Source organism: Haliotis rufescens, unplaced genomic scaffold (assembly GCF_023055435.1).
Source record: "Haliotis rufescens isolate VD_foot unplaced genomic scaffold, xgHalRufe1.0.p SCAF_3, whole genome shotgun sequence".
NCBI classification, from domain to species: Eukaryota; Metazoa; Mollusca; class Gastropoda; order Lepetellida; family Haliotidae; genus Haliotis; species Haliotis rufescens.
Window position 1 is genome coordinate 54,139,193 of NW_025964001.1, and position 16,277 is coordinate 54,155,469.

The 16,277-nt window shown below is 42.8% G+C and overlaps 1 protein-coding gene across 7 annotated transcripts in view; it reads left to right on the forward strand.

Annotated features, from left to right (window-relative positions):
- The first annotated feature begins 295 nt into the window (after window positions 1–295).
- Window positions 296–16,277, forward strand: part of LOC124116153 (RNA-binding protein Pasilla-like) — a 62,261-nt gene continuing 46,279 nt past the window's right edge. For all 7 annotated transcript variants that reach the window (XM_046477377.2, XM_046477381.2, XM_046477378.2 and 4 more), the window contains exon 1: window positions 296–439. In XM_046477377.2, the coding sequence (XP_046333333.2) occupies window positions 310–439 (130 nt within the window). In that variant the 5' untranslated portion in view covers window positions 296–309. The remainder of the gene's footprint in view (window positions 440–16,277) is intronic.

A 16,277-nucleotide genomic window follows, 5' to 3' on the forward strand; every position in this document is an offset into this window, starting at 1 on the left:
AAAACGAACACATTAACATTATTGGAGTAAATAGACGTTAAAATGTCAAGTACGTATAAAAATTGTCTACTTGGAATATATACTAGTACTTAATCTAGCATATAATATCACCCCATTTCAGGAAAATGTTTCTGGACATGCATTTATGCATTAAATGTTTTAATTTAATACGACTAGGCCTTCAAGTAAAATAATAAAGTGTTGTGAATTTGCATAAGTCGTGTAATTGACAGTGCACGTGCGGCACCCTTTTCACGAGCGCCACGAGGAGCAGTTTGTCATTGGTTCATGCAGATTCGTCAATTCAGCATGGTGCTGTTCGGCGTAGCTTCGTCATCAACCAAAACGGGTGACAAAAAGTTGGCGGTGATCCACAAGAAAAGTCGTTCTGTTCAGGAAGACATGAAGTGGGTTGAAGTCATGGTGGTCGACAACGCAGGTAAGTCAAGCATGATTTATGCCGTTCATTAGAAATCACTAAAACACGTGTACGAAAACCCACGTGTTGAGAAATCTGCATACTTTAGATGAGTATAGGATTAAACACGTTGCACCAATTCTTGAGTATTCGGTGTTACGTTTGTGTCAAAGGCGCTACTCAGAGTGCAGGACTGTTTTGATCGAATTCTTTAGGCAAATCAGAACATGTTAAAGATGTACTCGCTACACAAATGTCCGATTACTTTCCAGATGGGCATATATCACCGAATATTTCAGTGTTATATAGAACTCTTGCAGAGTACGAAAACGCTTGAAAAATTAGGCCAAATGAAATTAAGATTTTCATAGATTTCTCCAAAACTGGTGGGAAGCATTTCATATTGTATTCCTTTAAAACGAACTCATCCATCGGCGGATGTGACGGACATTGTTTAGTAGCGAAATGGGCGAGGTGGAAATCTAATAACCAATATGGGGGCACACAGGTGGCCCAGTCGTCTAAGGTGCCATGATTCGCTGTGCAGAGTTGCGTCCCTTGGACACGCCAGAAACCTATGATTGTGGGTTAGAATCCCGGTTCGCCCAGATTATGTTACTAGGTTTGTCAGCACCATGCTCGTACTCGTGGGTTTCACCAAAGTGGTAAACGTCCGAGACCTGCATCACTTCGGGCTTTCCTCCCACATTAAGCTGACACGCCGTGATATAACTGGAACACTGTTAAAAGCGGCGTTAAACCCAACTCACTGATAATCAATATATTATAGCCTTAAAAACCATCAAATCATACAAAGTGTAGACATTGGATCATGAGAATATATAAATATCCCGGAAAGATAAGATTAATATTTGTAAAGTTCACACGTGGTGAAGATGCAATACTGAATGCAACATGCCCACCATGGAGGAACTTCGCAAATCAAAACCAGCCTAATACGCAGATAAGAAATAACTTTTAATATCGCCTGACCTATAATAATGTTTGGTTATTCTTCCTTATTACCCAGAAGCATATGCCCAATCATAACTAGTTAATGCACCCCCTACCAGATCTTCTCGTTCACAAATTGAATGTTCCGGTATTAATTTTACAGCATGCATTAATGAGTCATGTATTTAACATAGTTATATTGTAATGGTTGTCGGGCTGTTTATGTGTAGACATTAATGCGAACTCACGTACGCGGAAAGCCATTAAGTTTTAATATACACTAACATTTAGTCCAAAAATGAAGTTCTGATTTAAATACATATGTATACAAAATAAAAATTTAAATCCAAATGGAGCCCAGAACAATGCTTAATTTCAGAGCTAAAGCAATCTAGACTTGCCAGATTAATCTAGACTTGAGTAGGATTCATTTGTTAAATTTATTCTCAAGAGCCCGGGAGACAGGGTAGCACGAACACAACCTTATTTAAAAGGTCGGGTGATTATTTGATTTGGGTTGGGCAGTCGTGTGTTGTTGTTGAATGCATATAATCATTTGAGGTGGAGTTCTAGTACTTTATGCACCCGGATACTTCTAAAACGCCAGCATGTATAGGTATAGTGCAGAAGAAACTGTTGAACGCCTCCTCAGATCCGCGTGTGTAGTTAGATACAGACTTTGCCTTATTTTTTTGTTGTAAAACGTTCGCCCGTGTAACATTAGCTCAACTATGCCACTGAGAGGAGGTTGTTGTAAGGTTGGGATAACGGGCGGGATTCTCTTAATACCGGCCGGCTTAGCACAGGTAGTAACGAAAAGAGCGAGCAAATACATGTGCAAGATCAGAAAAATCGCGAAGTTTGTTTAACGCCGCACTCGGCAATATTTCAGCTTTAAAACGAGTCTTCACCAGATAATCCAGTGATTGACATCATGAGCCTCGATCGACGCAATTGGGGTTCGATGACATGCATCAACCAAGACAGCGAGCCTGACCACCCGATCTCGTTAGTCGCCTCTTACGACAAGCATAGCCGCCTTTACTGGAAGCATGAGATTCTGAAGAACAGTCCTAACCTGGAATCAAGTATTAATGTTTTTCTCTACGAATTGAATGTTACGTTGCAAATTTAGCCAAGATATCATATGACATGTATACATTTTGAACCCGGAAAACTTTCTTTGGGAACAGATGAGTGTTTACCTATTGTTTCTATTCGATTTAGATATGACAGGAAAATTAGTCTACATTATCTGCCGAAACATTCCATTGATCGTAACAGACAAAATAGCGATGACATTCTAGAATGTCGTGTCCAACCGTGTCCAATCGCCCTCCAGGATCACAATGTGCATGAACAGGTCTTTTTGTCTGACGCCGCACAGTAGGACTCTACATTCAGAGTATCCATTCAGTTGGAATATTTATGACGAACCTAATTACCTGTTCGGTATACCCCTGAGGTCGTCTTCGGCCTTATTATTGCCTTTTTGAGCATGCTCACATGGGAAATGTTTGTCAAAAGTCATCCTCGGTTATCCAGGGTATAATATTCCATTAAGATAAATACCCCGCGAAGATTCCGGGAATGAATAGGTCTCCAGCAACCCATGCTTGCCGTAAAAGGTGACTATGCTTGTCGTAAAAGGCGACTAACGGGATCGTGTGGTCAGGCTCGCTGACTTGGTTGATACATGTCATCGATCCAAATTGCGTGGGTCGATGCTCATGATATCAATCACTGGATTTTCTGGTCCAGACTCGATTATTTACAAACCGCCGTCATATAGCTGGAATATTGCTGAGTGCGGCGTTAAACAACAAACAAACAAACAAACATTAAGAAAAATACCCAGGATCAGTTCACTATTATTGCATCGTTTTGGGCCCGAGCACGACGCTATGCAATATCCGTCGATTCAAATTACCATTGCATGGAGATAGTGAAGTCACAGTAGAATGGCGCTATGGTGGTGAATGGGTACAGGACATTTAACTAGGATGGACATATACACTAGATTGTCGAGGATGCTTCAAAGTCAACAAGTCCATAGTTTGTTCAAAGTGTATTAACATTCACTCGAGGGTGAATTTCTTGCTTATGAAACGATACACCTCATGGTCAGATTGGGATATACATCTCCTCATGGTCAGAATGGGATATACACCTCATGGTCAGAATGAGATATATACCTTATGGTCAGAATGAGATATACACCTCATGGTCAGAATGAGATATACACCACCTCATGGTCAGAATGGGATATACTCCTCCTCATGGTCAGAATGAGATATATACCTCCTCTTGATCAGAATGAGATATACACCTCATGGTCAGAATGAGATATACACCCCCTCATGGTCAGAATGAGATATACACCTCTCATGGTCAGAATGACACACCTACCTTTTGATCAGAATGAGAATATTACTTCAATATTTCCTATTTGTTTACATGTATACAATTCTTTTTAATTCAACCATAGCTATGCTAAAATGTTTGACAAACTGTATTTACCATACATTTTCATTACTTGTTCTCGCAGCTGTTTCTCGATGCGACGTGAAATGTTAAATCGTTCTGTGTAAATTACTATCTCTGCCTTGAATATTTATGCAAATATTGCCACGAACAATTCTACATCACCGATCTCATCCAAATGTCCTAATCTTTAATAACCCTATTACGTTTACATGAGTAGTCGGTCCATCGGTCAATAACTGTTCCTTGACTTGGGCCGTTCCGCCCGTTCCTCCCATTGACTGACAGCTATACGTTAAGTAACCTATAAGACGGACGTCAGTCTCCAAGTCGGACATACGGATAGTGCTTTAATTAACGTTGGATCTGAGCCGATATACCCAATCGGGACCTGCGTGCAAAGGAAAACCTGCGTGTCTTCGTCTCCTATATAGCGCCGGCGAGGCATAGAGGGCCATGTATACGGCCATTATCAGCGCCGTTGTCAAGAATACAATTAGACAATTAATGTAAGCGTTTAGGCTGCACCATAGGGACAGTGAGAATAACCAGTTTTCCTTGAAAGGCGTTGCCTCTTGTGAGCATTGTACGTCTGAAAGGTTGTTGTACCAACAGGCGGTGACATAAGGCTTAATGGTTACATAGAGTTATTCATATATGATCAGCTTAAGAATAGAAACCATGTACGTTGTAATTATATATATGTTATAAGACTGAAAATTTGTCTTAATTCTAATGAGATTAATGTTAGTTCGTGGTATGTACGTAGTCACTGTGACACATCACCCGTCGAAGCCACGAAAGTATAGAGCTATTCTAATAGCTGTATGGTCTAGTGGGTAACCATTCATGTGTGTATACGTGTATGTAAATATATAAATACGTGTGAGAACTTGTCATGTGAACACGACTGTATATGTGCGAGTTTCTGAAGGAATAGATGTCGTCATTGGTCTCTCTCTCTCGTTCTTCTCTCCTTCTCTTTCGTTCTTCTCTCGTTCTTCTCTCTCTCGTTCTCTCTATCTCTCTCTCGTTCTTCTCTCGTATTCTCTATCTCTCTCGTTCTCTCTCTCCCTCCTTCTCTTACACAGGATGAAGGATACATGATACATATACATTAAAACATGACTATGCACCTGACAATGTTGCGTACAATTGTTTCTCACACGCTACTGTTTTTGGCAAATAACCAACTCACAATCTGCAATGTACTTGCATCGTTTCAAATGATACACTAATTCTTCCATGTTTGTGTACAATTGTTATAACGATCTAGTAGTTTGACCAATAACCTCTTTATGTTGACTAGAAAAAATGTTATTTTAGAAACTACCCTATCTTTTTTATAGTGATAAAAGGAACTGTTATGTGATAGACACTATAAGCTCAAAACCAATGTATTGGTGGTCATTGCCTTTTTTATTCCCAGCTGAAATATATTTCATAGTCCCGACCTTTTTGCATTTCCGTAACAACTTTTGTAATAAACGAATCTTAGAATAGCCCCGAGTACCTGCTGTGTACGTTATATAGCGGGAACGTGGCTGCAAATAGCAGAAAGGATGCGCAGTGGCTTATTTTGTCAGACGCAGAGCTCGATGCGGAACTACAGTCCGTTTCCAGGCCTTCGCATGTACCTATGTTATAGATACACAATACCATCAACGCATTGCACAAACTTTATTATTTACACCTCTGAAAATAGTTCAGTAGGTTATGTGAAAGTGGATTCAGGTTTTGTGGTGTTAATCTCTCTAGCGCCCGCGCTTTGACAGCCTGACCAGTATAGCTTATTTCCGAAATATACCTACCGATGATTTTGTATGTGCATTCCTGCGTAGTCGAACGCCGGGGCAAAAAGAGGTGTTGGTGGTCTTCTGTTCCTGGGATAACCTAATAGGCATAGCCTTAAATCCTCAAACCTTGGAACGTACCTGTTGTGTTGACTGACCTCGGGTTATCTCGAGGGATATTCAGACATCCCCGTCACACACCTTCCCATCCCCGTCACACACCTTACCTACCCCGTCACACGCCTTTCAACCCCCGTCACACGCCTTTCCCTACCCCGTCACACGCCTTCCCTACCCCGTCACACACCTTCCCTACCCCGTCACACGCCTTTCAACCCCCGTCACACGCCATTCAACCCCCGTCACACGCCTTCCCTACCCCGTCACACACCTTCCCTACCCCGTCACACGCCTTTCAACCCCCGTCACACGCCTTTCCACCCCCGTCACACGCCTTCCCTACCCCGTCACACACCTTCCCTACCCCGTCACACGCCTTTCCCTACCCCGTCACACACCTTCCCTACCCCGTCACACGCCTTTCAACCCCCGTCACACGCCTTTCAACCCCCGTCACACGCCTTTCAACCCCCGTCACACGCCTGCCCTACCCCGTCACACACCTTCCCTACCCCGTCACACACCTTCCCTACCCCGTCACACACCTTCCCTACCCCGTCACACGCCTTTCCACCCGCGTCACACGCCTTCCCTACCCCGTCACACGCCTTCCCTACCCCGTCACACACCTTCCCTACCCCGTCACACGCCTTTCCTACCCCGTCACACGCTTTTCCTTACCCGTCACACACATTCCCCCACCCGTCGCACACCTTCCAGCCCCGTGACACACCTTCTCCCACCCCCGTCACACGCCTTTCCACCCGCGTCACACGCATTTCCACCCCCGTCCCACGCCTTTCCACCCCCGTCACATTCCTTTCCAACCCCGTCACACGCATTTCCCCCCGCGTCACACGCCTTTCCACCCCCGTCACACGCCTTTCCACCCCCGTCACACACCTTTCCACCCCCGTCACACGCCTTTCCACCCCCGTCACACGCATTCCCCCATCCCCGTCACACGCCTATCCCCCATCCCCGTCACACGCCTTCCTCCATCCCCGTCACACGCCTTCCCCCATCCCCGTCACACGCCTTCCTCCATCCCCGTCATACGCCTTCCTCCATCCCCGTCACACGCCTTCCTCCATCCCCGTCATACGCCTTCCTCCATCCCCGTCATACGCCTTCCCCCATCCCCGTCACACGCCTTTCCACCCCCGTCACACGCATTCCCCCATCCCCGTCACACGCCTATCCCCCATCCCCGTCACACGCCTTCCTCCATCCCCGTCACACGCCTTCCCCCATCCCCGTCACACGCCTTCCTCCATCCCCGTCATACGCCTTCCTCCATCCCCGTCACACGCCTTCCCCAATCCCCGTCACACGCCTTCCCCACCTACGCCTTCCCACCCGCGACACACACCTTCCCACCCGCGACACACGCCTTCCCACCCGCCTTCCCACCCCCGACACACACCTTCCCACCCGCGACACACACCTTCCCACCCGCGACACACACCTATTTTTAGTTAAATGTACACATGAATACATAGTTTTCTTTTGGACCACCAACCTTTCGGAATCTTTGAAACCAGAACGGACTATTGCTGTCGCTACTATCACTACTACATGCTGCCATATTAATATTGCTGCCGTTGTTGCTACTACTGCTACCACCACCACCCCTGCTGGTATTAGCACCACTACTACTATTACTACTTCTACCGTTGACGACTCTTACCACTACAACTACTGCTACGAGAAATTATACTGCTCCTACTGTTGGGTTGTTTAGACGTTTTGAATTGCAAGAGATGCATCAAAGCCATTGTTTTCGGCTCTGTGGTGGGTCCACTGGCATATAATATTTGGTTCGAATCGATAATCTTCTTCCTTTTAACCACGATTTTACAGAGCAAAACCATTCAAATGTAAGATTAAAGACAATTTCCTTACGGATTCTGTACAATATATTTCAAGAAAGTCGAATGCCCACAATTCACAAACTGATTGCCTGTGATATCGGGAGAATGGAATGGCGAGCTTGGTATACTGACAACGCCTCTCCAATCGATATCGACGTGCAAGTGGCGTCCCATCGGTGATTGCCTGCCCACTCGTACCCAACAGCGTACGAGCCAGTGTCGGAATTCACGATGTGCACTGTCCTCAACATCGGCCGTCACGCGGCGACATCCAGATGCTTACAAGTCCAGGAAACGCCAAGTGTTGAACATGAACCGATCGTTTGTAGCAAGGCGTTACCGTGTAAGTAACGACCAGTACCTCGTTACGCTGACGCCTTGGTACGCCATTATGTGGTATAATGTTAGTTTCTATTCATCCTTACATCATCACTACCTCGCTACAGCCTTGAGCTACTGTTGCAGCAAATCATACTGCCCAAATTTGATGGATATCTATGGAAACATTTTCCGGGCAATTTTTTATCCGTTTTCGTGAAATTACTTTTGTGAGCTGTGGAATATTTGGAGCATCTCTATCAAACATTTAGTAGCATATCTGTGTAGCTAGATCTTGCAGGCGACCAGGGGTACAACTAGGCTAATTTTCAGTGCAAGCAAAAGCAATTTTGTGAGGGCATGAACCGCTCAACCAACCCCCCTTCAACCCGATTTTTTTAAATTTGATGCCCTTAAACGCTAATTCCTGCATTTCGGGACCGTTTGTTAGATTTTATTTGTAACAAATATTGGTAAAATATGTTTTATATTTTTTATTAGAAAAATAATAATATATATATATATATAAAATGTGTGTGTGTGTTTCACCACATTTTCGACACAACAATGAAATGCACCTTAAATATAAAGTCACCTTGTCATCCACAGAATCGCAGTATCTTGATCTTTGAATTAAGGTTGAAATGTATGTTATAATTCAAAGATTTTGGCAATTCGGCGGTTCCGTCCTCCAGAAAAGTCGTCAATCACGTTGTCAACGTCCTTGTGCATGTGGAGTAGTGCCAAAGAGCTCATTCTCTTTGGCCATTGTTGACCTGAGGTATGTCTTGATCTGCCTTACAGCGCTGAACGAACCTTCTGCGGTGGAAGAACTCACTGGCATGGTGACCAGGGTTTTCAGTTATGATAAACCACCCACCACGAAAATCCTAAAGTGCGTAAAGATTCCGATTTTCAAGTTAGACAACAAATATTAATTTGACTGCATAGATGGTACCTTGAGGTTGCGGTTTTTAAAAATATATACAAAATGTGCTTTTTTTAAGGTGTAAAAATAAAATGGTTTTCTTCTGAGGTGTAAGCAATTGCTTTTCCACTACAATGGAAGTTTCGCCCCTGGCGAACAGTCCTGGGCTTGACAATAGTTTTCATAGAACTGGGTAGTTATTAAGGAATGATATGTTTGAAGCAAAGCCTATAAATCCACTGGTTGTTTGTCTTTGTACACACGGTTCACGTTGATGCGTAATATCGTCTTTTGATTAGCTTGTGGATTATTTGTACCAGAACAGAACAAATTCATTACTCATGAATCACGTATTGTGATATAGAGCATACAATGTATATATTTATATTTACAGACGTAAATTTACGTAAATTTACAGACGTGTATCAGTGTGCATAAACATTGTACCAGATTGTACAATTGTCGGGTAGAATGAAATAAACCTTAATACTTGTAGTTTATTGACCAATTTAAACAGGTCGTTTTCAGTTGCATCTGTATGCGATACTGTTGATTTTTATTCATTTCAGTATATCATGGGGCGGTAGGGTAGCCTAGTGGTTAAAGGGTTTGCTCGTCATGCCCATGACCCGGGATCGTTCCACACATAGGTACAATGTGTGAACCCAGTTTCTGGTATCTCCTGCCATATTGTTTGAATATTGCTAAAAGCGGCGTAAAAGCATAGTCACTCACCCAGTATCTCGTCGCAATGACCCAGGCCTTCCAAAGGAGACAGGAGGGGGAAAACAAATTCTGGAATACGTACTTTAAATAGAAACATCTTCACAAATTTCCACCAATACAGTCCTAGAGTGTGCATCGTATCACTGGAATCATACACAGTAAATCACGCATACCACAACAAACTACTTGCTTGGAATTTGAGTGTCCCAATTGCGTGGGTCGATGCTCATGACATTAATCACCGGATTGTCTAGTCCAGACCGCCGTCATATAAGCTGGAATATTGCTGAGTGCGGCCTAAAACATGAAACACTGGGCTACCACAATAAAACCGGCGTGAGTCCGGTCTAGTACAACTAGCAACACACACAAGTACAAGCACGTACGGTCCTATGTAGGTGCAATAATCTTGATCACGATGTAAAACACATTTCACCTCCGCTCACCTGTGCATCAGTAATATGGAAAAGCATCAATCCTTCCTTCGTCCGAACAAACCGCTTCATTGTTTGTTAGACCCGTGAAGATCCGGGTAGAATGGGTCTTCAACAACCCATGCTTGCCGTAAAAGACGACTAGGCTTGCCGTAAAAGGCGACTAGGCTTGTCGTAAAAAGCGACTAACGGGATCAGGTGGTCAGGCTTGGTTGATGCATGTCATCGATCCCAATTGCGAGGATCGATGCTCATGGTATTAATCACTGGATTGCATAGTCCAGACTCGATTATTTACAGACCGCCGTCATATAGCTGGAATATTGCTGAGTGCTGCGTTAAACAACAAAACAGCACGAGTTAATTAGGAGACAGATTGTCGTCATATTATAGTACCGTAACAGATCTAAATAAAACATTTGAAACTTCTCTTCATCATTAAAACTGCGGGAAAAATAGCTCAACATATTAAGGCAGTATGTTTATTTAACCTGTTTAATTCTACCATTATTTGGAGAGAGTACTCGACAGTTTGGAACAACATTTTAGAAACCGAAACAGCTGATTTGATTATTTTGGAAGCTACTATTTATAGAAAATCTTTGACGCATACGAGATTGATCTTTGACGGTAGACAACATTTTGACATAATTGTAGATTACATAATGCCGTGTTAATGTTATGTGACAATTCATTTTGGGTATTAAACGCTACAGAAGTCTTTTATTTCCGAAGTCATGTTTGAATGTACTGTTACATAGTTAGTTTCATTCAGCGGGTCTGTACGAATACATCTGGTTGTGTTAAATACTGTCACGTTTTGTATAAGTCATTGTATTATGAACACTTCAGAGTAAATCTAGTTCATGTAAATAAAAGCGAAACCCTTTCCATAATCACAAGAAATCTGCTAAAAGAATGCAGATTCGTTGTGATTATGGAAAGGATTTCGCTTTTATTTACATAAACTAGATTTACTCTGAAGTGTTCATAATACAATGACTTACAAGAAATCTGCTAAAAGAATAGACCCGTGAAGATTCCGGGATAGAATAGGTCTTCAGCAACCCATGCTTGTCGTAAAAGGCGACTAACGGGATCGGGTGGTCAGGCTCGCTGACTTGGTTGATGCATGTCATCAATCCCAATTGCGTGGATCGATGCTCGTGATATCAATCACAGGATTGTCTGGTCCAGACTCGATTATTTACAGACCGCCGTCATATAGCTGTAACATTGCTGAGTGCGGCGTTAAACAACAAACGAACAAATCGTGCTAAAAGAATGATATGAGAGGTATAGTCATGGTGGCTCACGGCGACATACGAGGTTTAGGAACGACCTTATATGCTATATCCTCCAGTGGTCAGAATGTGCTCGAATCTGAGCAGAGATTGTGGAGTTTCAAGTTACAAAATAACATTCCATTAACAGACTCAGTGCTGGTCCTGATGCAGAGGGGGCTGGGGACGACTTATCTTGAAGATATTTAATGGAGATAATATTACCAAGCAAAAACCACTGTGTTACAAAGTATATACACAATTTGATCAAATGATCCATCTGCTCTCCCGGATGTCGAGATATGGAAACTGTTAGCATCATATCTTAATTTGTATTCATATATCCCGAAGTTTCCGGCATGTTTTGAAAACAGTGATAGTTGACATGGATGTGATAAACCAAATATCCCTGGTACCTGCAGAAGTGATTGTGTACGGGAACTCTTTATCCAGATGGAGTCGCGGCATATGACGCCAATTAGAAGCAAACGCAGGGGTAATCAAAGATTTCTATTGTGCAGTCACAAGACATGACACTAGATAATCAATTTCGGTTTCGTGTTAATATGTGGCGATTTAGGATAAAAAAATCTACAGAATATTATTATAGGTGTTATTAAAATATAAATAAATAAAAAATAATTAAATAATAATAATTAAAAAATAATAATTAAAAAATAATAATTAAAAAGAAACTATATATATAAAATAAATAAATAAAAAATTATTAAAAAAATAATAATAATGATAATACAACAAATCTGGATAGTCTTAAGCATGTTAGCTTGGGTCAACGACTTATGTATTTCTATATTATGTCCGGAGTCCTGTAATATGGTTATTCAGATAATTTGAAAATCGCTATATATATACAATACACATGTGGTTAAATATGTCTGTATATTTACTATACGCATTAAAATTCATTGTACAACACTCATTCTAAATTAACTTTATTTGCATATAACGGTCACACATCTGACTAATGCCGTCTTTGACATGCACGGCCAGTCACGTTCACCTGGAATCTCGCATGATAGATTCCTGCAACAAAACCCACGGATTTCATGCGCTACGTGTAATGGAGGGCGGGGTCCGACACAGTGCTCGGGGCGTGTGGCGTTATCCAAGATGCATGCATTGTAATAAGATTGTATAAAAGTAACCTTCTTGTGTACATGGTTACGATTGTAAACAGGTGGTGGAGAGATGGGAGCGCAGATTAGGTAATTTGGTTATAAGGGTAAGATTCGCCGGGCGCCGGCTATTATGAATGTCAATCTGCCGGAATTCGGATACGCCGACCATATATAGGCAGATAGGTGTCTTAATTGCCTCCCACGAAACAAACATTTCATCTTGATGCACGGTTCATGTAACACGCAACCTGCTTTGACCTCGTAACCTGAGCATCCGTCTCCAAATAGCGCCCAGTCGGAGGTGAGCAGATAACCGACGCCATGTTGTTTCGGCAGGGTCGGAACCCTACCTGCTGATCAATGCTATATCGCGCACCGCAGATTGGTAGCCCGAATCTGACGGCCTTCGTTGCCTCAGTGTTAAACGTACCTATTACGGCGTGCAAGTATGCAACTGGTTCTCCGGGTTGATATTACGGGCTTTATATTTGGTTGAATGCCACATGCTTGTCAGCCGAGACTTCTAATCGGTCAACTGGCCCGTGGATAAAACCAATGAAGAATGCGAAAGGAATGGATATTCGGGGCGTAATTATACGTTGAAACTGGCAAAGGCTGGCACGTATACCCATGCTTTTGACACGTATAGATGGTAGGAAACCAGATCCGATTCTATCGGAGTAGATTAAAATGAATAGTTGCTGTAAGTAGAGACGGAGCAGTCATGTCATACGGACACGGCATAGCCTGCATATATTTGAGGTGTATGTTTCGTTCCTTTTTGGTTTATGCTTTACCCTATAATAACACTGAAAATGAAAATTTGCATGTTTTATATCCCAGATGTCCACAGCGCATCTAAGATTTGGCTGATTTCGTGTCTGACCTGTTCGGAAGGTGCGCGCGTCGTTGCACGTTTTCAGTCACTGGTTTGTCTGATCCAGGCTCGATCACTTAAACGCTGCCGTTATGTAGCGGTCTTATTGCTCGGCCTACATCATTCACGTATACTCGGTACTGGCTACATGGCTGTACAATCTGATTAATCTTACCGTGTCCAAGCCGCTGTCATGTCGGACCACATAGCATGACGTTTTCGTGCGTATTTAGTAAAAAACGAGACGCATATCAAATTCTCTTCAAATTCTTGTACGACTCTAAACGAGAAAAAAGCTCACCTAATACTTTACCCATAAGTACAATTGCAAGTAAGACTGGAAAGTTTAAATCTGTTTATAAAGCCATTACAGCTGTATAGAAAGCTTTGTGTGTCATCTTGAGCCCCGAAAAAAAGGAAGAGTTGTTTTAACATAATAAAACCTCACAATGATAATTACTCAAAGAATTAAGGACCAAACGATTCTTTCAAATTGCTATAGTTAATCTGTCATGGCATGGCATATTAACCATAGTAATGTCATAGTCAGGTGGTCCTTTGATTATTTTCAGCAGTATCAGTGTTCGAAATGCCTGCCTGCCCGACCGTCCGAGACGGGTTGATTTCAACTCGGGCTGCCAGATTTTCAAATTCCCCTGCCCGACGGTCGGGTTATATTTCATATGTGAAAATATTCTAATTATTTCCCGATGATAATCATTAATTCACATGTAAAGATGAATGATAAAATGTAACCAAAAAGAAATCCCGTTAGCTTATCCTGAGAAACATATGATTATAGTGGGCAGGCAGGTTTTGGTCAGGGCTGGCAAGCATTTCAGCTAGCCGGTCCTGTGGTCTGGCTGAAATTTTTGGGAGTTTCATACCCTGCTGGCAGTATGTCAGCGAGGTTTGCGTTTCTTTGAGTATACATAGTCTGTGAATAAATACATCTAACGTCCGTGGTGTAGCAAAAAAGGAAATGCATGATTTACATTGTCCCTGTGTCTGTGTTCGTCTCCGTCTTGTATGCATGCATGCATATGCATTCTGTCCTGTTGAGTGGTGCGGCTACATTAATGCAACACGTCACTGTCTCATTCTGGAACATTGGTATTGGTTCATAGTACGCAAACCACCAGCTTGATCGATCCGAGGAACCCCGCTACAATGTTGCGACTGACCTTGAATTGTTCTTGTGGATGGGTATGATGTTACTTGTATAGACTCGGGTGTCTTCACCGGAAGCTTAGAGGTTCGTGTGGTTGCTAAAGCACAAAACCCGAGTTCGAATCGCAAACTGTTTGTCGGGGCGCACAGACTGCTACACTGCCAATGGTTTAAACTTGACTGTGTTCTCTTAATCCCATTCGGATTCACTCGGATTAATCCGTTACCTTATACATAATACATCGGAAAGCAATGGAGTTGTGATATCCATTGTAATCCGTGACACTTACAGATCACTTCGCATACGAGTTCGTAATCACAACAGCCGATTGTTTGAAAGGATCTCTGTACGTTTAATAGAAAATAGATAAACAATTTGATTTCGAACAACATCCATTATAATGGTCGCGACTGCCGGTAGATTGTGATGGAACTAGGGAAGCTATCGAATCCAGAGCATATATGGATTCCTTCTAATGCTGACCGAGATGACCTTGGGCGGCTGAGGTGAGCCGAGTGTACTCATTCTACGTGAGTAATTGAAGATTCTTAAACTGGCTCTGTTCATCCTTCTCGTCATACTGGAGCGCAACCAAACACCATTTGAAATATTTAATAAATCGTTGTACACACTACACCAAGCGCTAAACAATCACCATCTAAAAATGTTTGCCGTTTCTATGGAGATGACAGTTGCAAGGGTTTCCTTCCAACAGACAACCAAAACTTCCTCGAATATCCAGTTTATTATGTCTTCATGGATGGAGATGAGCTCAAAGGGTCAAGTGTTTTTTAATCTGGTCATGAATCTTTGCAGCCAGGTGCTCGAGTTATACCTTTGTATCTATTAAGAAATGTGGAGATTGTTTTGTTTCCTGTTGTCCGTAGCTGACATGAGGCGAGATTATGTAGTTATTAATCAAACACAACTTCTGATATTACTTACGAAGTGATGTAAATGAATATTTGTAATGTCAGGTCACGACCTTGACCTTGAGTTATACATTCGATTACATTGGGTTCCGGATAGGTACGCATTGTACCCGTTAAGTCGATGTACCTTGCGCTGTACAATCGGCGACCGTCTCCGTGGTCTAGTGGTAGAGCGTCCGCCCGGAGAGCGGAAGGTCCAGGGTTCGATCCCTGGCCGCGTCATACCAAAACACGTTTAAAGATGGTACTTGTTGTTACCCTGTCTGGCGCTCGGCATTAAGGGGCTAAAACAAAGACTGGTCGGCTCGGAGTCAGGATACTGTGTCTGAGTGGGATATTCATGTTAAACTGCGGCATGGTATCTCAGTGAGCTAGCACTATAAATCGGCATCAGTCCGGACTAGTACAGGCAGCCACACAAACACACACACGTACATGCACGTCGCTATATAAGTGCAATAATCTTGGACGCGACGTAAGCCCCATTTCACCTCACCTCACCTGTACAATCGGCTTTATTGGGTATTAGATGGACATGGGTTGTATCCGTGCGGGCAATACACTTGCAGCTCGGATCAGTCTCTTCATGGGACGACATGGATCGATGTGTTCATTGACTACCGCCGTCGAGTAGATTGTCTTTTGCCACATCCGATACTTGGCAGGATGGAAGGTATTCAAATCATATGACATTTGCATAATAGGTCATTACGTGAACAGTAACAGCACGCTTAACAGGATGTCAGGAACACTATACATGGAAAATACCTATAGTATTCGCGGCCCTTGGAACACATGCAAATGCCTTCTCTTACGTTTCGATAAC